The sequence below is a fragment of the Zeus faber genome (genome assembly GCF_960531495.2).
Source record: "Zeus faber genome assembly, chromosome: 5".
Classification (NCBI taxonomy): Eukaryota; Metazoa; Chordata; class Actinopteri; order Zeiformes; family Zeidae; genus Zeus; species Zeus faber.
This window is the reverse complement of record NC_137192.1, coordinates 13,751,211-13,777,131: the sequence shown is the minus strand read 5'-3', so window position 1 is coordinate 13,777,131 and position 25,921 is coordinate 13,751,211. Positions and strand designations below refer to the sequence as shown.

Below are 25,921 nucleotides of genomic sequence, written 5' to 3'. Positions count from 1 at the left end.
GTCCGCCACAGTCACTTTTACTTGATTTTATGTGTTCCATTTCTTAACTTTGTAATGTGTTCTTCCTTTTACGATTGGTTTATTTTGGACTTTGTCTTGATGCTTCTGATGTTTTTCTTACAGCACTTTGTACTGCTTTGAATTTATGTGTGCTTGTGTCTCCATACATGTTGTGTGTGTGTGTGTGTGTGTGTGTGTGTTGACCTGAGTTTTGACATCCACCTGAAAGGTTTTGGTTTGTGTCTGCAGTGATGCGGTGCCTCGGGATTCCCTGTCGTGTCGTCACAAACTTCAATTCGGCGCACGACACCGACAACAGCTTGACCATCGACATATACCACAGCAAACATGGCACAGAGCCATTGTACTCCCCCGACAGCGTCTGGTAAGCGGGGTCGTGGTGGGGGCAGGGGGGACAATGTGTTTCACTTTCCGGTAGCTGAGGTTACAGTGGTTTAACAAAAAGAAGTGTTACCATGGTTACCTGTTGAGACACACACACACACACACACACACACACAAACATGCACACGTACACGCATGCACACATAAATGCACACACACATTCACACACACACATGCGCACACACACACACACACACACACATGCGCACACACACACACACACACACACTCACACACACATGCACACAGACATGCACACATACAAACATACACATGTACATGCATGCACACATAAATGCACATACACATTCACACACTCAAACACACATGCAAACACACAGGCAAGCACATGCACACACACACACACACACACACACACACACACACACACACACACACACCTTTCTTTCTTCCTGACCAGTAGATACTCAGGAGCCTCGGTTTCTTTACCACAGAGCAGCTCCTTCTGAGCTGGAGGTAAAAGGGTTTCTGTTTATTTGTCATCTCAAACATCAAACAATGATATTTGTTTCCAATCCAGTCGTTCCAGCATGTCGGAGTTGTGTTCTCATTTGACAGTGTGCCAGCTTCCACTCAGTTCTGTCTCCTCAGGGCATCTGCCGCACAGTCCCGACACCTGTAATCAGTCACCATCGTGCACACACATGCACACACATGCCTGCACGCATGCACACAATCACATTTTCTGGATATGCTGGGTCAGTGTTTGAAGTGAATTTTATAACAATTTCCCCTTCTTAGAATAAAGAAAAATATAAAAGTAAGGGTCCTTGTGTAGAACAGCTAATGCTGCGTTCCATTGAAGTCGGAACTTGTCGGAAAAATCCAACCTCTTACTTGGAAAAGTGCAAAATTGATTGCTCATGCCCGAGTTTATCGAGATAACAGACCTGACCTGTGAACAACATTCCATTTGTATATATTTTAAAACACGTCTAACATAGTTTTGAACTTGTCGGTAGTTTTTATGTTATCTTAACGTGGGGACAACCGACTTGAGTGTCAGATTTTTGAGTTCCCATGAAACACAGCATTACTTCCTGCTGCCTCTCGACCTGGCACAAACTTGGAGATTGTAATCCACATCAACCAGAGTGCGGGCAGCAGCCTCTACCAACAATGGAACCAGAACTGGTGGAACCAGTTGATCTAAAGAACCCCACCCACCAACTCCATGCCCATATATGGTCAAGGACATCATGGCCACCCAGAGCTAGAGCTCGCAACTTGCGTTCTAATAATAATTTAAAAATATAGTATGCTCCGAAAATATTATATATTATGTCCACTTGATATGTCCACTTGACAGTCCCAGTACGGCAAAGAGTAAAATGTAGAAGGGTCAGTACTGCATAGTGGTGCATAGCGGCCCACTTCGAGCACCGCTCAGGGTGGTGTTCAACATCTCACAGGATGTCCTTGCCATGTGCCCCAAAACCCCATAAACACCGTTTGATGTTTGAAGCAGAGTAAAGCATTGGTCTTAAAGAAACAGTTCAGTTTAACATGTACTTGTTTTGTTAGCTGTCAACTCTAATGACGATTGGAATGCACAGTCACGTAGTTAGGGTTTTTTTGTCAAATGACACAATCACGTCTTTGAGGATGAGGAAAGAATGAAGAAAGAATCCCACAACATTGAAAACCGCTGCGAAAACAATTGTTGTACAAAGCTTCTAGAATTCTCGGACGGACTCTCTTTCATTTTTAAATTAAGAAATATTAGAGCTGGATGTCAGTGCAGGACTTAAGGACTGTTAAGGACAGGCGATCACAATGACGGCAGAATATTTTGAGAAAAAAATAAATGAGGACTTATTAAAATGTTTAGCACATGTATTGCAATGCAACACTTTTAAAATGTAATTTTTATTGAATAATCCAAGAGCATTTAAAAAATAACAAAACATATAGTGGTGTTTATGCCATGTTGCCAATGTTTGAGTCGTTCCGCCAGTTCTTAATACCTTATCGTCCAAATGCGATTCAGGAATTTCCACGTGTGGGTGGAGGCCTGGATGAGGCGCCCAGACCTGCAGGAGGATGGAAGCTACGACGGCTGGCAGGTTCTGGACCCGACGCCCCAGGAGATGAGCCAGGGTGCTGATCCATTTCCCTGATACAGTAGAATCTATATCTATGTTAAAATATACTGTGTTCCTGTGGAGTTTTCTATTGACGATTCAGTTCAAACTGTATGTGATCAATTGTGAATACTCTCACTTAAATCACATGTTGAAATTGAATGCAAAGCATACATTGCTACTGCGTTCAACTCTAAATGCAAAAAAATTACATCACAGCAAAGGAATCCTCTTTCACCCCCAATTCTGATGGTGACTCAAAAGTATAAATATCCATTGATGGATTGTATTGTGGTGCAGGTAAGTGAACTAGGATGTTATGTTGCTCCTGCGATATTGAAATCGTCATCAGGCTTCTTCCGCCGCTTTTCCAAAATACCTCAAAGGCTGCTTAAACTGATGGTGTCATCGCTCCTGCAGGCGTGTATTGCTGCGGACCGGCCTCCGTCACCGCCATCCATCAGGGAGACACGAACCTGAAATACGACGTCCCGTTCGTCTTCGCCGAGGTCAACGCCGACGTGATTGACTGGCTGGTGTGTAGACTGCATCCGGGTGGACGGCAGAGGGGGGCGGGCGGGGTCACACTTTAAGTTCCGAAGGGTCTCACTGTCTCATGTTTCCTCACTGGTTCCAATTGGCCTTAGTGAGGCCATTTCTAATATGGATAGGCATTAAAAATATATACATATATACAGAAATTGGCTGTAGTAGAACAAATGCTTTTATAAAGCCCCTCTGCTTGAATAGTTGATTATTAATTAATAGATGAAGCTTCAGCGTGTGAAGTAAACTCAGCGTTTTTGTGTGTTTCTCCAGGTCAAAGATGATGGTTCCAAAGCGAAACTTCTCTCCGACACCAAGAGGGTCGGTAAGAACATCTCCACCAAGTCTGTCGGCTCCAACAAGAGGAAGAACATCACCAACTCATACAAATACAAAGAAGGTGTGCGCACACACCAGCACTTTGCCAATATTATAACTATAAATAAATATATACTGTATAAATTCTCCGGGCCAACCGACTGCATGGAAAGGCACATGAACAGAGTTGGTGTCTGTTTTGCAGGCTTTTAAAATAAAACATTTTGTCAAATGAGTGTGTTCTGTAGCTCTTAGATGACACAAATGATATATCTGTAACTTTGTTCATTACAACAACAAGGACAATTACACTACACTAGTAACACATTTTGTGGAGTACATTTTGCAAGTTAAAAGCTGGCACTTGATGCAGGTTCTCCACTATGGTCCTCAACAGGAACTGAAAAGGAGAGGATCACCTTCGATCACGCCATCACCAGAGACTACTCTCGGGATGGACACAGGGTCAAACCTGAGGATGAGGGTGAAGACGAGGAGTCGGAGAACGATGAGGATTACGAGCCTGAACTCGGGAACAGAGCAGAGGATGAAGGCAACTCTAATGACACCAATGAGCCCCAGCAGATTCATATGTTTTTTCTGACGGTAGGGCACCGAGTAAAGCATACTGCCAAAACTCAGATTTGTATTCCATTAGCGCTGTTTGCACAGGATCAGCAAGTTATTTCTTGTGATTTGGAAGCCAGCGTCTGGGTTATGTGTTGCAGAGGTGCATTTTCAAAGTAAAAGCGGGGGTGAGGCGAACAGGCCTCGCAGTCAAACACACATACACACACACAACCCTGTTTCCAGCACCTACAGCTGTTGGTCCAATGCTCAGTATGTCTGCTACCCTATAGACGTGCTCAACCCCCTTTTCAACGCGCTGAACCATAGATATGCACGACGTGTATTTGGGCCTTTCCGCCCGCATGGTAATAATGGTGTGTGGTCGATATTTGACCTTTAAGGTCATTAGAATCCATTTCTTCTTTTTGGTCATTCAGCTTTTGATCAAGATTTCTGCAAGGCTGGGACCATAAAGAGCAGATGTATATTAATGTTAAACATTATCAATGCTCTGCACTGTCTGATATTTCCTGCTGTAGAATTCAGAGCAGGTGAACGGCCAGGACATCAAACAGAGCCTGTTGATTTACAGCCATGACAGCGTCGATAGGCTTCTGTCCGTCACCATCAGCGTCCAGGCCATGCTGTACAATGGAGTCCCAATGGGGGAGATCCAGAGGCAGCAGAAGGAGCTGACGCTGGAAGTCACACAGGGTAAAGTCCAAATGCAGGGGAAGGTTCTTCATCCGGCGTCCTGTGCTCTCCGACCTTTTATGAATTTCCTACCAAACAATGGCCAAACAAAGAGGTGACAGAATTTAATGTAAGACAGTGTTATATTAGACATTGAGGACAGTATCGTCATCTTGCACTGACAATGTGCAACATGTGAAAGTGTCAATAAGTGTGATTAAGCACAAGACGTAGAGCATTTATCAATACCAAGTACTCAGAGAATGACTTCACTTCAATTCTTTTCAGGAGCAAAGTTGTACAAATAAACGTGTAATTACCCATTGACACTTAATATACTGTGTTATTTTATTCACAAATATTGTGAAATGTAACAAGTGTAGTTTCTTGATGAATTTGATGTGTTGATGAAGAAGGAGAGACCGCTGACGCTGACTTGAGTAAAATAATAGGTTTATTACAAAAGTACAGCATCAGACTGGACTTGCCATGGACGTCCAGGAGAGAACCGAGCCAGATGAATTCTCTGTCGAATGAAACTCAGGCAGGTGCTTTTATGCTAAGCCAGAGACAACGTTGACCATCCGATTCCCTTACATAGGTCACCGTTCACATTTTCACCTCCCTTATCACCGGGACCCCTTACAATGGGCTCTGTCTTTCTCTCTTGAGACCCCTGGCACTGCCTGTTAATAATTATTATTTTATACAACGGGTACTGTCTTGGGACGCCACTCATTCCCAGACACCTCACAAGTTACAACTACTGTCGTTACTTGAGTATGTTTTCACCCGTGACTCTACCTTTTTGAGTAAATTGGGTCCTTATACTTTTACTTGAATGTATTTTCTAACAAAGTGCTGGACTTCATTTGTTTCAGTTATAACTGTTACAACCATAGATAGGGCTGAACGATTTTGGAAAATAATGTGATATTTTATGACCAATATTTCGATTGCGATTTAGTATGCCATTATTTTTAAGTTCCTTATCTTCTGTGTTATTCACTAAACTAAAGCAATAAATCATTCTATAGTATGACCAACACACCGTTGTATACAGTCAACATATAAACTGCTCTTTCCTACGTGTTATGATGAAATTAGATGAATTGATGCATGACTTGATATGAATATATATCTTTATTTTACTACTGAATTGTAAAAAGAAAAACCTTCAATCACAGTAGAATATTAACTGATTGATTCAACTTCAAGCCTTGTGATTGTTCGAATCTGAAAATTAACATTTTAAAAATATGCAGTGTTTCAGCAGAGATGTATTATTTATTACAAAATTGCTGCGCGCATACGTCCACATGTGTATCTGGACAGTGCTCAGGAACAGCTTCATGCTCATTAAATAAATAAGGTAAAAAAAAAAAGTGTTCCGGGCACTGATTCGATTGTGTAACATTAAAAAAATAATAATTATTATATATATATATATATATATATATATATATATATATATATATATATGTACATTACATACATTATATACATATTTTTTTATTTGTTTGTATGTTTGTTTGTTTGTTTGTCTATCGCAGCCTTTGCCATTTGAAAATGGCATTCTTTTAAATTGCAATGGCGGTTTGAATTTGATTATTTGTTAATAATCGCCCTAACCATAGACACATCCAATGAGAAAGCCAACCAGCTGTGTTCATTATTTGTTCTCTCTGTCTCTTCCAGAGCAGGAAATCCCCGTGGTGATTCCGTTCTCAGTGTACGGTAAACACTTGCTGAAATGTGACAGCCTGAAGGTGACGGCCGTGTGCACGGACAAAGACAACCCGGAGCTTGTTAACTTGCAGGAGATAGACGTCGTACCCAAGGATCCGCCCATCATCACCACTGTGAGTCTGTCGTGGACTGTCATGAATGAGTAAAACCATAAAGCAGCTCCAGCGGTGGAGGTAGAGGTTCTAGCGGTGGAGGTAGAGGTAATAGCGGTGGAGGGAGAGGTTCTAGCGGTGGAGGTAGAGGTTCTAGCGGTGGAGGGAGAAGTTCAAGTGGTGGAAGGAGAGGTTCTAGCGGTGGAGAGAGAGGTTCTAGATGTGGAGGTAGAGGTTCTAGCGGTGGAGGTAGAGGTAATAGCGGTGGAGGGAGAGGTTCAAGTGGTGGAAGGAGAGGTTCTAGCGGTGGAGGTAGAGGTAATAGCGGTGGAGGGAGAGGTTCTAGCGGTGGAGGGAGAGGTTCTAGCGGTGGAGGTAGAGGTAATAGCGGTGGAGGGAGAGGTTCTAGCGGTGGAGGTAGAGGTAATAGCGGTGGAGGGAGAGGTTCTAGCAGTGGAGGGAGAAGTTCAAGCGGTGGAAGGAGAGGTTCTAGCGGTGGAGAGAGAGGTTCTAGATGTGGAGGTAGAGGTTCTAGCGGTGGAGGTAGAGGTAATAGCGGTGGAGGGAGAGGTTCAAGTGGTGGAAGGAGAGGTTCTAGCGGTGGAGAGAGAGGTTCTAGATGTGGAGGTAGAGGTTCTAGCGGTGGAGGTAGAGATAATAGCGGTGGAGGGAGAGGTTCTAGCAGTGGAGGGGGAAGTTCAAGCGGTGGAAGGAGAGGTTCTAGCGGTGGAGAGAGAGGTTCTAGATGTGGAGGTAGAGGTTCTAGCGGTGGAGGTAGAGGTAATAGCGGTGGAGGGAGAGGTTCTAGCGGTGGAAGGAGAGGTTCTAGTGGTGGAGAGAGAGGTTCTAGATGTGGAGGTAGAGATTCTAGCGGTGGAGGTAGAGGTAATAGCGGTGGAGGGAGAGGTTCTAGCGGTGGAGGTAGAGGTTCTAGCGGTGGAGGTAGAGGTAATAGCGGTGGAGGGAGAGGTTCTAGCGGTGGAGGGAGAAGTTCAAGCGGTGGAGGGAGAGGTTCTAGCGGTGGAGGTAGAGGTTCTAGCGGTGGAGGTAGAGGTTCTAGCGGTGGAGGTAGAGGTAATGGCGGTGGAGGTAGAGGTTCTAGCGGTGGAGGGAGAAGTTCAAGCGGTGGAGGGAGAGGTTCTAGCGGTGGAGGTAGAGGTTCTAGCGGTGGAGGGAGAAGTTCAAGCGGTGGAGGGAGAGGTTCTAGCGGTGGAGGTAGAGGTTCTAGCGGTGGAGGTAGAGGTTCAAGCGGTGGAGGTAGAGGTTCAAGTGGTGGAGGGAGAGGTTCTCGAGGTGGAGGTAGAGGTTCAAGTGGTGGAGGGAGAGGTTCTTGAGGTGGAGGTTGAGGTTCTAGATGTGAAGGTAATGGTTCTAGCAGTGGAGGTAGAGGTTCTAGCACCACACCCTTCAGTTGGTATTAACACCACACCCTTCAGTTGGTATTAACACCACACCCTTCAGTTGGTATTAACACCACACCCTTCAGTTTATAGGAACACCAAATCCTCCCTCCTGTGGTTTTGGAGCGGGCGCTTCAGGCTTTTTGCTATCTTAATAGACAGACTTTGAACGCAGTTACCGTTCTGTTCCATGTTTTCTCATTCTGCATCCTGTGTTGCTGCAGGCAAAAGATTCACATTATATTCACATTATTTTCACGATATATTCATGTTATATCTATATTATATTCATGCTATTTTCATGGTATACTCATGTTATATTCATGTTAGAAACACGTTTTATTTACATTAGAATCACATTACATTCATATTATATTCATGTTATATTAATTGTATATACATGTTATTTTCACATTATATTTACATTATATTCACATTATATTCATGTTATATTAACATTGTATTCATGCTATATTCATGTTATAGTCACATGTTATTCACGTTATATTCATGTTATGTTCACATTATATTTACATTATATTCATGTTATATTCACATTATATTCACATTATATTCACATTATATTTAATTATATTTATTCACGTTATATTCATGTTGTATTCACGTTATATTCACATTATATTCATGTTATATTCATATTATATTCATATCATACTCACATTATATTCACATTATATTTACATTATATTCATGTTATATTCACATTATATTCATGTTATATTCACATTATATTAAAGTTATATTCACATTATATTCACTTTATATTTCATTTTATTCATGTTATATTCATGTTATATTCACGTTATATTCATGTTCTATTCATGTTATATTCACATTAAATTCACGTTATATTCATGTTATATTCACATTATATTTACATTATATTCATGTTATATTCACATTACATTCATGTTATGTTCACATTATATTCACATTATATTTACATTATATTAATGTTATAGTCATATTATATTCACATTATATTCACGTTATATACACATTATATTCATTTTATATTTCATTATATGCATGTTATATTGACGTTACAATCATATTCTATTCACGTTATATTCACATTAAATTTGTGTTATATTCATGTTATATTTACATTGTATTCACATTATATTTACATTACATTCATGTAATATTCACATTATATTCATGTTATATTCACATTATATTCATATTATATTCACGTTATATTCACATTATATTCACGTTATATACACGTTATATTCACGTCATATTCATGTTCTATTCATGTTATATTCACATTAAATTCACGTTATATTCATGTTATATTCACATTGTTTTCATGTTATATTCACATTATAGTCACATTATTTTCATGTTATATTCACATTATATTCATGTTATATTCACATTATATTCCCATTATTTTCATGTTATATTCACATTATATTCCCATTATTTTCATGTTATATTCACATTATTTTCATGTTATATTCACATTATATTCACATTATTTTCATGTTATAGTCACATTATATTCACATTATATTCTCAGTGACAACCGTTCCAAATCTTCTCAGAGTTCAAGCTGAGGGTGCATGATCTAAACATTGTAGTTCGTTTTTTCTGATAAATAAATTTTTGGGAACATTAGCACTGTCTCAATATGGCATACAGATGGTAATGCTGTTCAATATCTTGCATAATCCATACACATTTCAAGTGTGTTTGCAGTCATTCTATAAATAGTATGTATTTAATCTAGAAGACCAAAGAAAAATATTATTCAGTAAAATGTCATCACTATTAAACAGACATTCTGAAGTAGTTTCCTTTTTTAACCACAAAAGTCTGAAACACATGTCATTTCATAATATGCAAAGAAGTCAGGCATTAACATTTGGAGGTAATTTGTTGCAAATATCACTTTGTTTTAAACAGATCACACTTTACTATTACTTTTGATTGCTATATTATTGTTATCGTTCATATAAAATACGCTTTAAATTTTGATAGTTAGCATATTATTATTATTATCATCATAATAATTGAAAAGTTAGTTGTCCTTAAAGGTTCTGCCCCCGGGTACAGGTTTCTGGGGAAGCGCGGCTAGGGCGTGAGATGAAGGTGGACGTGAAGTTTAGAAACCCCCTCGAGGAGACTCTGACCAACCTCACGTTGTCTATGAGCGGCAGCGGCCTGCTGCAGCACTTCGAACACAGGTGTGTGTGTATTTGTGTATTTGTGTATTTGTGTGTGTTTGTGTGTGTGTTTATTTGTGTGTGTGTGTGTGTTTGTGTGTTTGTCCTTGCGTGTTTGTGTGAGTGTGTGCATGCCTGAGAGTGAGTGATTGATCATTGAACACCATTCAACAGAAACACACACACATAAATACATCCATTGATAGTGTTCAGTGGATGTACTGTTTGTGTGTGTGTGTGTGTGTGTGTAAGAGGTAAGGACCACGCTGCTACCGCTAAATTTCATTTTCAAACACCTAGCACACATTATTCATTTATTTTGACCATTCCCCCCCTAAAATGTTGATATTGCCTGTTCAAATTTTCTTTGCATTTTTTAAAACAATACATATTTAGCTGAATAGTGAAGTTATTGTTAATTAAGACAAGCGCTATTACTGTTATACCTGTATGGCCCTTTAAGCTGAAGTATAAAGACCAGAAGAAAACTGTGAAAAGTAAAGTAAGTAAAAGTTATTCCTGTGATTGTCGATTGTAGTGTAAAACTTGAAAAATATAATATAAAAAACTACTGTTATACAAAATGTAAACAATACTTTAGTTAGTTTAGAGTCCCAATTCCAAAATAGAACCACTCAAGTAAAACATCTGGTGCAGTACTTCAATGTGTGTGTGTGTGTGTGTGTGTGTGTGTGTGTGTGTGTGTGTGTGTGTGTGTGTGTGTGTGTGTGTGTGTGTGTGTGTGTGTGTGTGTGTGTGTGTGTGTGTGTGTGTGTCCAGGCTCCCTGACCTCCGTCCGCACAACCAGGTCCGGATACTGACCACCATGGTTCCCTACAAGACCGGTGAGAAGACGCTGTTGGTGGACCTGGACTGCTCGGCATTCAGGGACATCAAGGGCAGGTGCACTGTCACTGTGACAGAGTGACCACGGTGCAGACGTTTCACAACTATAAGTCCAAGAGTGGATTTCAAGGGGCTGAAAAGTACAGCAGTCTAGCTTTTTAAAGGCTCCCTGGTGGCTGGGCTCACTGAACGACAAATTTATGTGCTTCCTAAGTTGGTGATAAGATTGCATAAGAATTCCTCATCAGACAATGTTTTTTGTTGCAGCAGCCCAAATAAAAACAAGAGGCAATAATGATAGAAAAAAGTGAAATGTGAAATAAACCTAAAAATATTACTAAAAATGTGGAAAGATTAACAGTAAACAATACAAATAGTCTCAAAATATACAAAGGCAAGAAAAATAATCTTGTTATTGTTTATTTTGAGGTTATTTATAACTATGAAAATAACCAATATTGCTTTAAAAATATATAAATAAAACAATCATGGAACTTTAGTTGCTGATTAATTGTGATACAAATAATTAACAATTCAAGAGTTTTTTTTGTTGATTTTAAGGCACTATTAATTCACCACTGTTAATTTTATACCACTATATCACAAGTTTCAGCCTATAACAATTTATAATAATTAGTCGATTACGCACATTTTGGTACTCACATTTTGGTATTTTTTAGTATTTTTAGAGCTTATAGAGCTTATTGTGCGTCATCACCGGGTGCCATGACATTTTACTGCATATATGTATGACCGTATGTATATGTATGTGACAAATAACCTCTTGAACTTGAACTTGAACTTAATCTTGAACTTTGTGAGAAGTTTTCTGGGCAGAGCAAAAAAAAAAAAAAAGATTCATTTAACTGGTGATGAGCAAACTCACCCAGTTTCCAGGCTCAGACCCCCCTCTGGTGGCTAAAGGGGAAATAACACGTCGCTGGATGAAGCGATAACGGTTTTATTGTGACAGGGTTTTTTTTGTTTTTTTTTTTCATTTTGCAATAACATAAGGTCGTTCATGTTTTATTAATTCATGCATTTGGGATGAGCGTAGTTCACGTGTTGTATGATGGTCATGATCACTTGGATGATCAAGGTTCATCGAACCTCATTCACGGTTTCATGTGTCATTAATTTCACTCATATTAAAGTCCACTCACACAGTTGCTTTTTGTTCTGATTGCGGATAAATATCCATTCGAAAATGAATATTGTTGCACAGACGGGATTTTGTTGCATATGGCGAAAAAACATGTTTTCCAGGACATTAGGAACAACGTCATCATAGGCCAAAACTGGAAAACACGTGCGTGTGTGTGTGAGTAGTGTGTGTGCGCGTGTGAGTGGCGTGTGCGCGCGCGCGTGTGTGCGTGTGCGTGTGCGTGTGTCAGATCACGCGATTAAATCGTCACTCTGCTTCCGGGTGTATTTCAGCGAAATAGAAAGTGTAAAGAGAGCGAGACAAGCAGACAGACAGGTGTGTATGTATTATTTGTATATGGAGAGTACAAATAATGGAGAATTATGATACTAGATCCTGTAGAGCAGTGTATTTTTATGTATTTATATTTATATATATATATAAATATATATATATAAATAGTGTACATTGTAAATATATATTTAATAATATTTTATTAAAATATATATACAGTTTATATATATATATAGTAATTAAAAACGATGTGTACATGTGATAATGTCAATGTTTCAGTTAAAATATATTTATATACACGGATAAATGAAGAAAAAAGAAAGGCCTAATATATATATTTTTTTCAATAACATACATTGTAAATATATATTTAATAATATTTAATTAAAATATATATACAGTATATATATATATATATATATATATATATATATAGTAATTAAAAAAGATAATGTCAATGTTTCAGTTAAAATATATTTATATACACGGATAAATGAAGAAAAAAGAAAGCCCTAATATATATACTTTTTTCAATAACGTACATTGTAAATATATATTTAATAATATTTTATTAAAATATATATACAGTATATATATATGTATAGTAATTAAAAAAGATCATGTAAATGTTTCAGTTAAAATATATTTATATACACGGATAAATGAAGAAAAAAGAAAGCCCTTATATATCTATTTTTTTTCAATAACGTACATTGTAAATATATTTTTAATAATATTTTATTAAAATATATATACAGTATATATATAAATATATAGTAATTAAAAAAGATAATGTCAATGTTTCAGTTAAAATATATTTATATACACGGATAAATGAAGAAAAAAGAAAGCCCTAATATATATATTTTTTTTCAATAACGTACATTGTAAATATATTTTTAATAATATTTTATTAAAATATATATACAGTATATATATAAATATATAGTAATTAAAAAAGATAATGTCAATGTTTCAGTTAAAATATATTTATATACACGGATAAATGAAGAAAAAAGAAAGCCCTAATATATATATATTTTTTCAATAACGTACATTGTAAATATATATTTAATAATATTTTATTAAAAAATATATACAGTGTGTATATATATATATATATATATATAAATATAGTAATTAAAAAAGATCATGTAAATGTTTCAGTTAAAATATATTTATATACACGGATAAATGAAGAAAAAAGAAAGCCCTAATATATATATATTTTTTCAATAACGTACATTGTAAATATATATTTAATAATATTTTATTAAAAAATATATACAGTGTGTGTATATATATATATATATATATATATATATATATATATATATATATATAGTAATTAAAAAAGATCATGTAAATGTTTCAGTTAAAATATATTTGTATACACGGATAAATGAAGAAAAAAGAAAGGCCTAATATATATACTTTTTTCAATAACGTACATTGTAAATATATATTTAATAATATTTTATTAAAAAATATATACAGTATAGATATATATATAGATAGAGTAATTAAAAAAGATAATGTAAATGTTTAAGGTTAAAATATATTTATATACACGGATAAATGAAGAAAAAAGAAAGCCCTAATATACATATTTTTTCTTAATATACATAGATTCATAAATACATAAAAACACAAAACACAAAATGTGTATATTTAAACATTTGATCAACATTGGATTTAAACGCCTCACATCGTATCTAACGCCGCGGAAAAACCTGAAATCTCGCGAGGCCTCGCCACCGGCTTCCTCGGGTGTGTTTCGCCGCGTCGCCCTCCTCCCGGCGGCCGCCTCCAGATCCACCCACAAGCAGCCTGCGCCGCCCGGCTCCGCGGAGGGACGGGTCACCCCGGGGAAGCGAGGCGGCCTCGACACGCGTCTCTCTCGAGTGTGACATGAGCCGGGACCGGGCGCGACGACCACGGATCCGCACCGACACTGAACTTAACCCCGAAAAGGAAAACTGTCGCTTGCGAGCTGCCGTAGTTTTACAGCCGGGGTTTTTTTTTTTTTAGTCGTTCGGTTTGCGGTACTTCTCGTTCCGTTTGTCCGGGAGGAAGCGCACTCACAGCGGCTCACTTGACCGCTCTTAACACGCTGCTGGAAGCCCGGAACCGGTAAGTGTGGTGGCTAGCACCGCTAGCTAGGCGGCTAGCTTCGGCTCAGACAACGCGGTCTCTGCTAGCTAGCTAGCTGGCTGGCTAACTGTAAAACAACGATGTTGTATTTATTTTATTATATTATATTACTATTTTCAGATTTTATTTATAAAGGAAATATGAGATCCGGATCTATTGAAAGCTAGGCCTGGCCACAAACAAACACAGATACAGTGTACAGTTACACTGATACCATTTACAGTTAAGAAAATAAAAGATATAAAAATACCTAGACATGTTTAAGTAGGAAACAGTTTACTGCACCGTTACCTCATTTAGTATATAAACCCCTCGTTTTTAAAAAAATAGATTCTTTAGTCATTTTATTTCTCTTGTTTATTCTACTAATATTATATAATAGTATTACTATTTAGTTATTGTGTTTTTTGAAGGAACATATTTGCATTTCATTGTAACCTCATTGTAATTAAGGATACAAATACAATTAAATCTCCATAAATCTTCCAGCTGGAGGTGGACAATAAGGAGAACGTCCCACTTATGTGGTGTACGTGCCTATATATATATATATATATATATATATATATATATATATATATATATATATATATATATATATATATGTGAGTGTGTGTACACACTCACCGGCAACTTTATTAGGTACACCTTGCTAGTACCGGGTTGGACCCCCTTTTGCCTTCAGAACTGCCTTAATTCTTGGTGGCATAGATTCAACAAGGTGTTGGAAACATTCCTCAGATATTTTGGTCCATATTGACATGATAGCATCACGCAGTTGCTGCAGATTTGTCGGCTGCCATGATGTGATCTCCCGTTCCACCACATTCCAAAGGTGCTCTACTGGATTGAGATCTGTTGACTGTGGAGGCCATTGGAACCCATTGTCATGTTCAAGAAACCTGTTTGAGATTATTTGAGCTTTGTGACATGGTGCATTATCCTGCTGGGAGTAGCCATCGGAAGACAGGTACACTGTGGTCATAAAGGGATGGACATGGTCAGCAACAATACTCAGGTATGCTGTGGCGTTTAAACCATGCTCAATTGGTACTAAGGGGCCTAAAGTGTGCCAAGAAAATATCCCCCACACCATTACACCACCACCAGCAGCGTGAACCGTTGACACAAGGCAGGATGGATCCATGAGACCAAGGCAACGTTTTTCCAATCTTCTATTGTCCATTTTTGGTGAGCTTGTGCAATTGTAGCCTCATTTTCCTGTTCTTAGCTGACAGGAGTGGCACCCGGTGTGCTCTTATGCTGCTGTAACCCATCTGCTTCAAGGTTCGACGTGTTGTGCGTTCAGAGATGGTATTCTGCATATCTTGGTTGTAACGAGTGGTTGTTTGAGTTACTGTTGCCTTTCTATCGTCTCGAACCGGTCTGCCCATTCTCCTCTGACCATCAGCAAGGCATTTTTGTCCACACAACTGCCGCTCACTGAATATTTTCTCTATTTGGGACCATTCTCTGTCAACCCCAGAGATGGTTGTGCGTGAAAATCCCAGTAGGTCAGCAGTTTCTGAAATGCTCAGACCAGCCCCTCTGGCACCAACAACCGTGCCATGTTCAAAGTCACTTAAATGCCCTTTTTTCCCCCATTCTGATGCTCAGTTTGAACTTAAGCAAGTCATCCTCACCATTAGCTTTTTGTGTTAACAAGCAGTTGAACAAGTGTACCTAATAAAGTGGTGTGCGTGTGTGTGTGCGCGCAGTATATATACAAACACAAATAAATACATACACACATACAGTATATGTGTGTGTGTGTGTGTGTGTATATGTACAGTATGTGTGTGTGTGTGTGTGTGTGTGTGTGTATATATATGTATATATATATATACATACATACAGTGGTACTTTGACTTACGAGTTTAATTCGTTCCGTGACAGAGGTCGTAATTCAATCTGCTCGTATAGCAAATCAATTTTCCCCATTGAAATTAATAGAAATGTCATTAATCCGTTCCAGCCCCCCAAAAAACACCACAATTCTTTTTTGTTACGTGTTTTTAAATAAGAAAAATTTATTTATAAAAACATATTGTATTAAAACATAATAAAACATAATAAAAGAGAATGTGTAGATCATTTTTGCCTTCTCGCAGATGATTCCCTCCGTCATGCTATCTCCTGCGAGCTGCTTCTCCGTCAACCACACCAACAGCAGATTCGCCATCTTTTCATGGACAGCGGTCCGCAGCTTAGGCATTATTTTAACGCCCTTCATTATTTTAACACCCTAACCTCGCTCATGTTTTTCTATTACATTGCGCTTTAAGTCAATGGACATCATCCACTTCTTCGTCTCAGCACTTTTTTTTTCGGACCCATGGTTCGAAAAAAAAATTGGCAAAATAACTGCACAAAAGGCACAAATCGTGATGCGTGCGCGTGCGTGTGTGTGTGTGCATATATAGATGTGTGTATATGTGTGTGTGTGTGTGTGTGTGTGTGTACGTGTGTAGAATAATATTATATATATAGTGTATATGGGAGTTATAAGTACTCTGCAGGAGTCGATCACTGTGTACTGTACACTACATTTAGGAGTATTCATCTCTATGACCACAGAGTGTGTGTGTGTGTGGTACTGTTAAAATTGTGTTTAACTCCATGGCTGTAATCTCTGTCCTCCCATGTTTGTTTTGGGCGGTGGACAGGAAGCTGAAAGCGATGCCTCATAAACGCAGATCCCAGTCCTGGCTGGAGGTGAAACAGGCTGGAAACGAGTGCTTCAAGACAGGTCAATACGGGGAGGCTGCTGCTCTGTACAGCCAGGCCATCAGCCAGTTGGAGAAGTCAGGTGACGATCAATCCTCTATCTGCCATTCACTCTTCTCCTTATCTGTTGCTCTCTCTATTCAACATCAGTCTTTTTTTTCTGTCAGGTTTATCATTTCATATCCTACTGGTGTCAGATATCGTTCTGATATGAAGTTAAAAGGTGTGGGTCGTGTCAAACTAGGGCTGAGCGATATATTGATATTATATCCATATTGATATTGGGCTAGATCTCCTGGGATATTGGTTATGGTAATATGGTAAAATGTTGTCTTCAAGATGGATGGATGGCAGAAAGGAATGGAATACTATGTAAAAAAGATATAATGGCAATATATAGAAAACATTGGAAATACATTAAAACCGCTGCTATAACGGTTGACTGTACACAATAAAGTATGGTAATATTTATGACAATACACTAAACTTAATGATAAACAATAAAAAATATCCCCCAAAAAATACACCGGAAAATGTGATCATATACAGTAACTAATTAAATATATATGAGGAAAAAATTGATAGTGTGCAATAAAGCTTATGACAAAACATCAAATATAAGCCAAAAAAAAGAGAAAAAGAAAGAATTGGAACATTGCGGTAAAGTAATGCAACTTTTTAAACTTCATCACTTCATAGTCCATTGTAATCAATGGTCATTTCCTATCTCTTGAGAAGCAACAATAACCATCCGAAGTTTAATTCTTTTGAGTTAAAATGATCGATAATTGAGGTGTTCAGCAAACATATTGTGATATTTAATTTGCCAATATGGCCCCCAGCCCTGTGTGGTGTGTCAGATTACTACTCTTTCTGTCTCTGTTGGTTTCCTGTTATTGTCTTGAGTTTCCCGCCTCCCTCCCTCTCTCTCTCTCTCTCTCTCTCTCTCTGTGTAAATCTGCATGAATTTCCTCGACTTGGCAGTGGGAGTAAATTCCCTGAGCGAATTCTGATAATCCTGCTCTCCTCCCGTCCAGGGAAGAAGAGCTCGGAGGACCTAAGCGTCCTCTACTCCAACCGTGCTGCGAGCTACCTCAAGGACGGAAACTGTGCCGAGTGTGTGAAGGACTGCAACATGTAAGAACATTGAAAAAGGGGGGAAATGTATTTATTTTATTCCTTGAGAGATTTGGACCTAACAAACCTGAAGGCAACTATAATAATAACAGTTCTTAGAATAATCTGGTTCATAACCATACTGGTGTTGAATTGAGTTTTATCTGTTAACTACTACATTTTCCACTAATCATTTTCCTGATGATGTTTTTTTCCAGGGGTCTTGAATTGGTGCCTTTCGGGGTGAAGTCTCTGCTGCGCCGCGCCGCCGCCTACGAGGCGCTGGAGCGCTACAGGCTGGCGTACGTGGACTACAAGACGGCCCTGCTGGTGGACTGCAACATCCCTGCTGCCCACGACGGAACCAACAGGTGATCCGTCTCAACTCAACAACCTCTAGTTCAACAGCTCCAAAGGGCAAGGATGACCGTAATACGTCCGGACTTTATTTTGAAACCAAAGTAACGTAACCGGAAATGTCGTCGAGTAGAAAGTATTGATCTTTGCTTTGAAATGTCGTGAGGTAGTAGTTGAAAGTCTCCGAACCTGAAAATACCCGAGTACAGATCCGTCAAAAATGCACTTTAAAGTCCAATCAAAATATGGGAGGGAGCATTGTCACACTATCAGCTCCGTGTCTTGCACCACAAGTCATGGAGGCATTTCGTTTCCCACAATACATTGCTCTCCGCTATTTCCTCAGTGTTCTTGCCAGATCTTTGAGGTGTTTGTACTTTGTCCTCAGAAAGTACTGTGATACCTCAAAAATAGCCCTTTTTGTGCTGCAGTGCCTGAAAAGTCATTAAAAAAAACACGGTCGTTTACAACCTGGAATCGTTTCCAATTTCCAGTATTTATTCACGACAAGGATGATGCCAGGGAAATATAGATTTATCCAGCATGGTTGGAAATAGACACTTATAATAGTAGATGACAATGAGACTAATAATAGGATATATACTTATTTAAATAATAGACAATAAGACTAAAGTTGTATTTTTATTAATGAAGATCACATTGAAGATTGTATTTGTTTTGCGTCCTTGAAAAGTCCTTGAATTTTATTTTATTTTTTTTTAAGTGCTGGAAAAAAGTACTATAAAGTGGAATTTCATTTTCTAATGCCAGGATGAACCCTGTTTCCGCTGTGCTTTGTCTCCCCCCTACAGGATGACCAAGGTGCTGACGGAGGTGGACGGCCCGTCGTGGAGGGAGAAGCTGCCTGCCATCCCCACCGTCCCGCTGGCCGTCAGAGCGGCGCTGGCCCAGCAGGCCAGGCAGCCGGTGGCTGGCGGCGTCACCCCGGCGACCGCCCGACAACGCAACGGAGACGGGAACGCACACAAAGCTGGTACTGCAGTGTTTCTGCTGGTCTGTCGTGTGATGTCATGGTGAAGGGTGTGGCATGTACTTTCTGATGGTGTGTTGGAAAGGGTTTTAAATGTTTAGAGCAGGGGTTCCTGGGGTGCCGGGGTTGTCGCCATAGATCGCGGGGGTGGGGGTGTGTGGCGAGGCCTTGGACGATTTGAGGAAAATGTTTCCTAATAGTCACATATTGGTTAAAAAAAATCCACGAGTGTTAAATATAAATCTATGCCATCTCCAACATGAAAATGGAACCGATTCCGACAAAACAACCACTGAAGAAAATGTCAAATGTATTGCATCTTTTTAACCATAGGCACAGGCCCTTCAAAGTATATGTTGGTTTAATTGTTTTTTTTTCTTTTTTTAATTAATGAGTGTGTATATATTATTTGATAAATTAATGTTTAATTATTTTAACTCAGCTCCCAGTGAGGTGGACATGAAGAGGGCGCAGACCCTGAAGGACGAAGGCAACGCCCTGGTGAAGAAAGGAGAATTTAAGAGAGCCATCGAGAAATACAGCCAGAGTCTCAAACACAACCCCACAGAGATCACCACCTACACCAACAGGTCCGGGCCTGTCATTCATTATTTTATTTTATTTTAATTTATTTGTTTGTACCTCCCCCACAAAAAAAATGTAGTCAACCTCACTGAAGTTTTTGCCAAGTCTGTAAATTTGACGCTTGGAAATGTACAACAACCTCCCAGGTTTTAATACTGTACACACAGACAGTAAATCAAGAACAAGCTTGTTATCGTGAAATCAAAGCAACCTTCGGTAAATACAAGGGATGTGTAAACGATATGTCATGAGATGGTTCAAGATGGCCGCCTGAGGGATGTTCTGAACCAGATTAGAGGCGTCCATGGCAACGGAACAAACACTGTTCCACTCGTCACAATCTTGACAGCATTTACTAGACTTAACTAATATATATCATTCAGATTAGTGGTACTACTATTATTACTACTACTACTTTTATTATAACCATGAGTACCTTTGTCCGTATTAGGGGTCTTATTATTCGGATTTTTATTATTATTATTATTTTCCTTGGCGTTTTTTGGACTAAAAGTGTCTGGAGCCCAACAACTGCTAGACTGGTGGACAGGGATGCGGTCTCATTAGAACCAGGATGTCACATACATCACATACATGTCACAGACGCGCCAATGTTCTAAAACTTTCGGTCGGGTGCTGAAGCAAGATGATTTTGAGGACGCTTTGTGATGTCATCATCCAATCTGTTATAAATGTGCAAGTTGTGGCTACGAACGCACATTTGTATCGTGCGAGCTGCGTGGTGTGGATTCCATCGCTCGTTAGTGGTTACAAACGGAGAGTGTGTAGGTGTCTGTGTATCGTCTTACCTGCTTGATGTCGTCGGGGCTTTTAGATTGATATCTTCTCTTTTGCTCTTTTTGTAAATGAAGGCATTCCGTTCGCATCTAACACGGGGTTAGATTTGTGACTTACAAACTGCGAGTTTGTGATGCATTTCATGTACTCTGAACGCATCGGGAAAAACGAGGACAGAGCAGAGAAACAACCATGTGACACGAACAGCCAATCGGCACGGCAGGAGCGCCGGCGCTTCCTCCGCTCTTTCCCCGGCCACCGTGCTCTCCGGCCGGGCAACGCGCAGCGGAGCCGACGCAGCGGGTCTTCCTCAAACGGCAATTTGAGCTGGAACTCGCACTCCTCCCAAACCGAGCTCGGCACGGCCCTCATCTTAGCGCAGATTAGGGAACCTCTATTGTTGCACTATTGTTATATACTATTTGTAATGAAGCGTAGCTGCCACCTGCCCGAGGTGACTACTGAGTTCTGTTTAGATTTGTACACATATATTGGTATGTACAAGAAATAACATTTATTTCATTTTGTTTGTATCTGTTCAATCAATCCCTGGCGCTGTAGCACCTCAATTATCATACTAATCGCACTTCATCCAACCCCCCCGCCGGGGGTGGATGAAGTGCTATCTCAACAGGGTTGCCGTTCAAAATTCAAAAAGGCGGAATCTTTAAATCTGGTTTCCTCGTTCCTGTTTGCAGGGCGCTGGGCCACCTGTCGCTGAAGCAGTACCGCGAAGCGGTGAAGGACTGCGAGGAGGCTCTGCGGATGGACGGCAGCAACGTGAAGGCGCTGTACAGGAGAGCACAGGCCCACAAAGAGCTCAAGGTCTCTCCGCCCCTTCCACTTTTTTTTTTTTTTCCCCCTTCTCTCTGGAAGAACAAGCTCGGTCGCGTTTCCCCTCTTTCCAAAAAACGCGCGGTTTAAGTCAGTGGTTCCAGTGACTTCCGGAGAGTGAGATTGCCGCAGCTCACTAAAATACGGAATGACGAGCGGGAACGAGGAGTGCGCCTCCCGACTCATTCCGGTTTGGTTTTTGTTTTATTCTCTCTTTCCTCACAGGACCTGAAAGCGTGCGTGGATGACCTGAACCACCTGCTGACGGTGGAGCCCAAGAACACCGCGGCCCTTAAACTACTGCAGGACGTCCAGAAGAAGTAGCTGCTCTTCACAGGGGGCGGGGCGGGGGGGGCGAGCAATCAGTTAGACTGCCGGCGAGACGGGAAGTGGAGGACGTAGTGGAGGTGGAAGAGGGCGTTGGGCGGGGGCACCAAACACATCGAGCTGCGTTCCAAATCGATCATCACGTCGTAACGTCTAGAAAACCGGTTGCGACCTTTCCTACCACAGGGCTGCCGTGCGTGACGGGACATTCGCACGCTCGCCGGGAACGTCCGTCGTCGCGTGTACGAGGTGTATTTTGGGAATCTCGAGGGGAAACATGCCACGTCATTTTTTTTTGTTTGTTTTTTAAATGTTTAAATTTTAAACCAGATTCAAACCACCGACGCTTTCGTCGGTTCACTGAGTAGCGAACCAGTGATCGATCTGGAACATAGCTCTGGGTCGCGATGGCCCCAAAAAGCGTCCCGGGGTTCTCGCGGTGGCTTCGTTCAGTTGGAATGCGTGTCGTCGAGCTGGAGGGGAAAGGTCAACACATTTCAGCTCATCTTAGATAGTAATGGTCGGTCTGATCAGTTCAAATTAGTCACTGTTCAAGGGTGTGGAGGGAAAAAAAAATAAAATACTTTAGGGGTGACCCCGATCCGTCTGGAAGAAACGAGAAATGTTGGTGAAATGTCATTGCCTTTTGGGGCCTTGAAAATATTTGCGTTTTATAACATAAAAGAAAAAAAAAAGTCTTCGTCAAATCGTGTTAAATGCAATACCTGTTGTTAAGCATTTCTGAATATTCAAAAGCCTTGAAATCGCAGCCGGATCCATGTGTCAACATGCACAGATGACCACCGCTTCAGTGCTTTCGTGTTCCGAGTTCCGACCGCTTGTCAGCTTTGGCCGGGAACCAACCAATGGATTGGACTTCTCATGCTCTGTAAACCAAGTTTGCCAAAGGAGACTGTGATGTTTGACTACCTGTCAAAGTATCCGTGTTAATAAAACGTTTTATTGTGAATCTGAACCTCAGTTAAGATCGTATTGATATTCCCGCGGCCCAATTCTACGGCGCCCGGAGGCGGCGTGAGACCTTTTTTCTTTTCTTTCTTAACCGTGCACGCGTTTTGGTTACTGTGTCGTTCAATCTCACGAAGCCGCCTTTTAAACACGTCCCAAAATGAATTGATGCACATATTTACAGAGAACTTGAAATAATTAATTAAAATATTAAAGCGCACAATACCTTGTCTATGGTCCACTCCGTTTTTAACTATGACATTGTTTTAGTGTTTTCTGTGCATATCATAAAAGGAATTACCGCAACGTCTCCGGTATGTGCATGAATCCATTTGGGACGTGTGTTAGGGTGGTTCCCTGAGAACCACCCAGTTACCAACACATGCGGCGCCTTTTCTATCTTGTGTTTTTATAAAACACGTGCGCGATTTATGAAGTTGATTCATAAAGTCAATGGCACGTTTATAGAATCGGCCATCATTAACCAATAACAAACGGCACGTCATGGATCGAGATGATATCATTTGTTTTATTATTTGGGCTGAATCATCAAGAAATACTTGGAAGCGCAGCCTTATGCCTCTTTTCCAGTGCAGCGGGTATTTTTTCATTGTTTCGTTATTTCATTGTTACTTCGGGATCAACAAAGCATCATGTTCATTTGTTGACTAGTGTGACACCGCTGTTATAGCATATGTTACGATACCAGAGTATACTATGTACTTCTGTGTTTAAAATGCGTTAAAATACTTTGCCGAAGAGTTGGGAAACCGAAGCACTGTTTGGAAATGTGGAGCTATCACCGAATACAGAACGCTTTCAGAGTGAGGCAGCGGGAACAGAAAGAGCAACGATTGTTACTCCAGAGACGTACGACGCTGCTCACGTAACAAATGGGACCCGAGCGGAAGCTGCTGTTTCTCCGCTCCACGGCTGCCCTCAGTCGTCATCCGCGCCGTCCGCCGGAACTATCTCCCGACGTTCGCTCGCCCTCCTCCCTGCTCCGCGCACACGCCGCCCTCCATATTATCCGAAAACAGTATCAAACTCCAGAGCTTTACAATGCGGCACGATGTATGTATCGCTAGTTTAATAAATCAATGTTTTCTCACAATACTGTTCAAGCTGGCAGCCGATTCGCAGCATCTGTCTTCGTGGTGCGTTCAAATACGTACCGTCTCTGACGGACACACGTGGTGCGTGGCTGAACTTGAATAAAGAACGTGGTAAATAGTTTGTCATTATATTGATATTGATATTAAACAGCATTTCAAACCGACCTTTCAGATTTGTGAAAACTTATTTTATTTGTGACCGTACGGAAAACATGGATTACACTTTTATTCTCTACACAGGCAGTTTACGACCAGGTCTGGCTCAAAAAAAAAAGAGTAAATGACTGTACTGACAGTCCTCAAACCTCGACTAGATTACAATAAAAAGCCTCAACGCTGCCCGACCCTGTTTCGTGAAACCTTTATTCTATTTGTGAAAACGTCTAGAAGTAGTTTTTTTTTAGTTTTTGCTCTTCATAGGCGGTGTTTGACCTTTAACCATGAACATTTGAAAAAAACTTAAGTAAATCATGAAAATGATATAGTTCCATGGCAACTGTACTCTTGGCTACTGAGACAAGTGTATGGTAATTGATGTTTTTGTATTTTAACCTAATTTCACTTACATTATTTGAGGCAAAATCCTAAAACGTCTATGGTGTGACAAATCATGTCTTCTATGAAAAATTTCAAAAAATATATTCCTCTTCAGAAAGCACCAGGCATTCAATTCCAATGGAAATCAGGCCTTTGATTAAATATATTTTCCTGTGTTGGGCTTTTTTCTAATGTACATGAACATCATCCCTATCTCTTGTGATATTGTAGGTAAATTTTCACAGACCAAATTGTGAATAAAATAAACTGACTGATCGGCGACATAATTCCCTACATATCACTTTCAACATTATCATCGTTTTCCACTGAAGAAAACGCTCTGATCAACATTTTAAAATGTCCCACTAAATGATTATGCGTCACGCCGTAGGCTGGCGTCATTTATTCTCGGTAACGTATCCGAAACTTTGAATGACGGTCAAATTCAATATGGATAAAAAAGTTTTATAAAAAAAAAAAAAGTCAAGTTCAACATTTTACATTTCTCAGTGAATAAAGGGCAAAAGTTTGAACGTGAGTGCGTGTTTTTTTTTTTTTACCCTTGTTGAATGTGTCGCAAATGCTCAATCAACAAAGCGTAGAAAAGTATCAAACTAGGATGGAGTGTAGCTGCGTGTCTTCAACCGAACCAGCCAACACCGAACCCCCGAACCCTCGGACCACGTGGGCGCGCTCAACGCTCGGACCAAATGTGGGGCCCCTCACCTCGCCGAACGCAAGCGGGGCCGGTAAACAACAACGATTTCACCCAGAAGATGGCAATGAGACATGAAAAAGATGAATATATGGAATACTGTTTTAAATACTATATTAAATGACCCGGGAGTCACTCCAGCAACAGTCATTCGCTCTTTTTGTTCGCGGCTCTCGCTGCAGCGACTCGGGCTGAACCGAGACTCCGGGAAGATAAGCCGCCGGAGGAGGCTTTTGTACGTAGACCGAAAGTGCCCGGAAACCAGGGACCCCCCCCCGAGTGTGAAGGGAGACCCGGCGGCACCGCCACCTTTTAAAAATGCAGGGAAATTCCCATTAA

General features: G+C 40.1%; 2 protein-coding genes across 2 annotated transcripts in view; both read left to right on the top strand.

The window, feature by feature from the left end:
- The window catches only part of LOC307230970 (protein-glutamine gamma-glutamyltransferase 6-like), a 26,989-nt gene extending 14,901 nt beyond the window's left edge, over positions 1 to 12,088 (top strand). Inside the window, exons 7-15 of the mRNA XM_080001477.1 lie at positions 250 to 385; positions 2,417 to 2,526; positions 2,931 to 3,046; positions 3,330 to 3,456; positions 3,772 to 3,980; positions 4,484 to 4,658; positions 6,336 to 6,499; positions 9,964 to 10,094; positions 10,854 to 12,088. Coding sequence (XP_079857603.1) covers positions 250 to 385; positions 2,417 to 2,526; positions 2,931 to 3,046; positions 3,330 to 3,456; positions 3,772 to 3,980; positions 4,484 to 4,658; positions 6,336 to 6,499; positions 9,964 to 10,094; positions 10,854 to 11,001 — 1,316 coding nt within the window. The 3' untranslated portion in view covers positions 11,002 to 12,088. The remainder of the gene's footprint in view (positions 1 to 249; positions 386 to 2,416; positions 2,527 to 2,930; positions 3,047 to 3,329; positions 3,457 to 3,771; positions 3,981 to 4,483; positions 4,659 to 6,335; positions 6,500 to 9,963; positions 10,095 to 10,853) is intronic.
- Positions 12,089 to 14,120: 2,032 nt separating this feature from the next.
- tomm34 (translocase of outer mitochondrial membrane 34) lies at positions 14,121 to 22,261 on the top strand. The gene is made up of 8 exons (XM_080001398.1): positions 14,121 to 14,490; positions 17,178 to 17,320; positions 18,276 to 18,375; positions 18,573 to 18,725; positions 19,524 to 19,705; positions 20,145 to 20,292; positions 21,784 to 21,910; positions 22,145 to 22,261. The coding sequence occupies exons 2-8, from the start codon at positions 17,191 to 17,193 to the stop codon at positions 22,241 to 22,243; spliced, it is 939 nt and encodes a 312-aa protein (XP_079857524.1). The 5' UTR covers positions 14,121 to 14,490; positions 17,178 to 17,190; the 3' UTR covers positions 22,244 to 22,261.
- Positions 22,262 to 25,921: the final 3,660 nt, after the last annotated feature.

Excerpts from the sequence above, each read along its gene's own strand:
- tomm34 (XM_080001398.1), top strand. The coding sequence starts at position 17,191 with ATGCCTCATAAACGCAGATCCCAGTCCTGGCTGGAGGTGAAACAGGCT. Across the intron at positions 18,726-19,523 it reads GCCCACGACGGAACCAACAG|GATGACCAAGGTGCTGACGG; the intron begins GTGATCCGTCTC and ends TCCCCCCTACAG. Across the intron at positions 19,706-20,144 it reads CGGGAACGCACACAAAGCTG|CTCCCAGTGAGGTGGACATG; the intron begins GTACTGCAGTGT and ends ATTTTAACTCAG.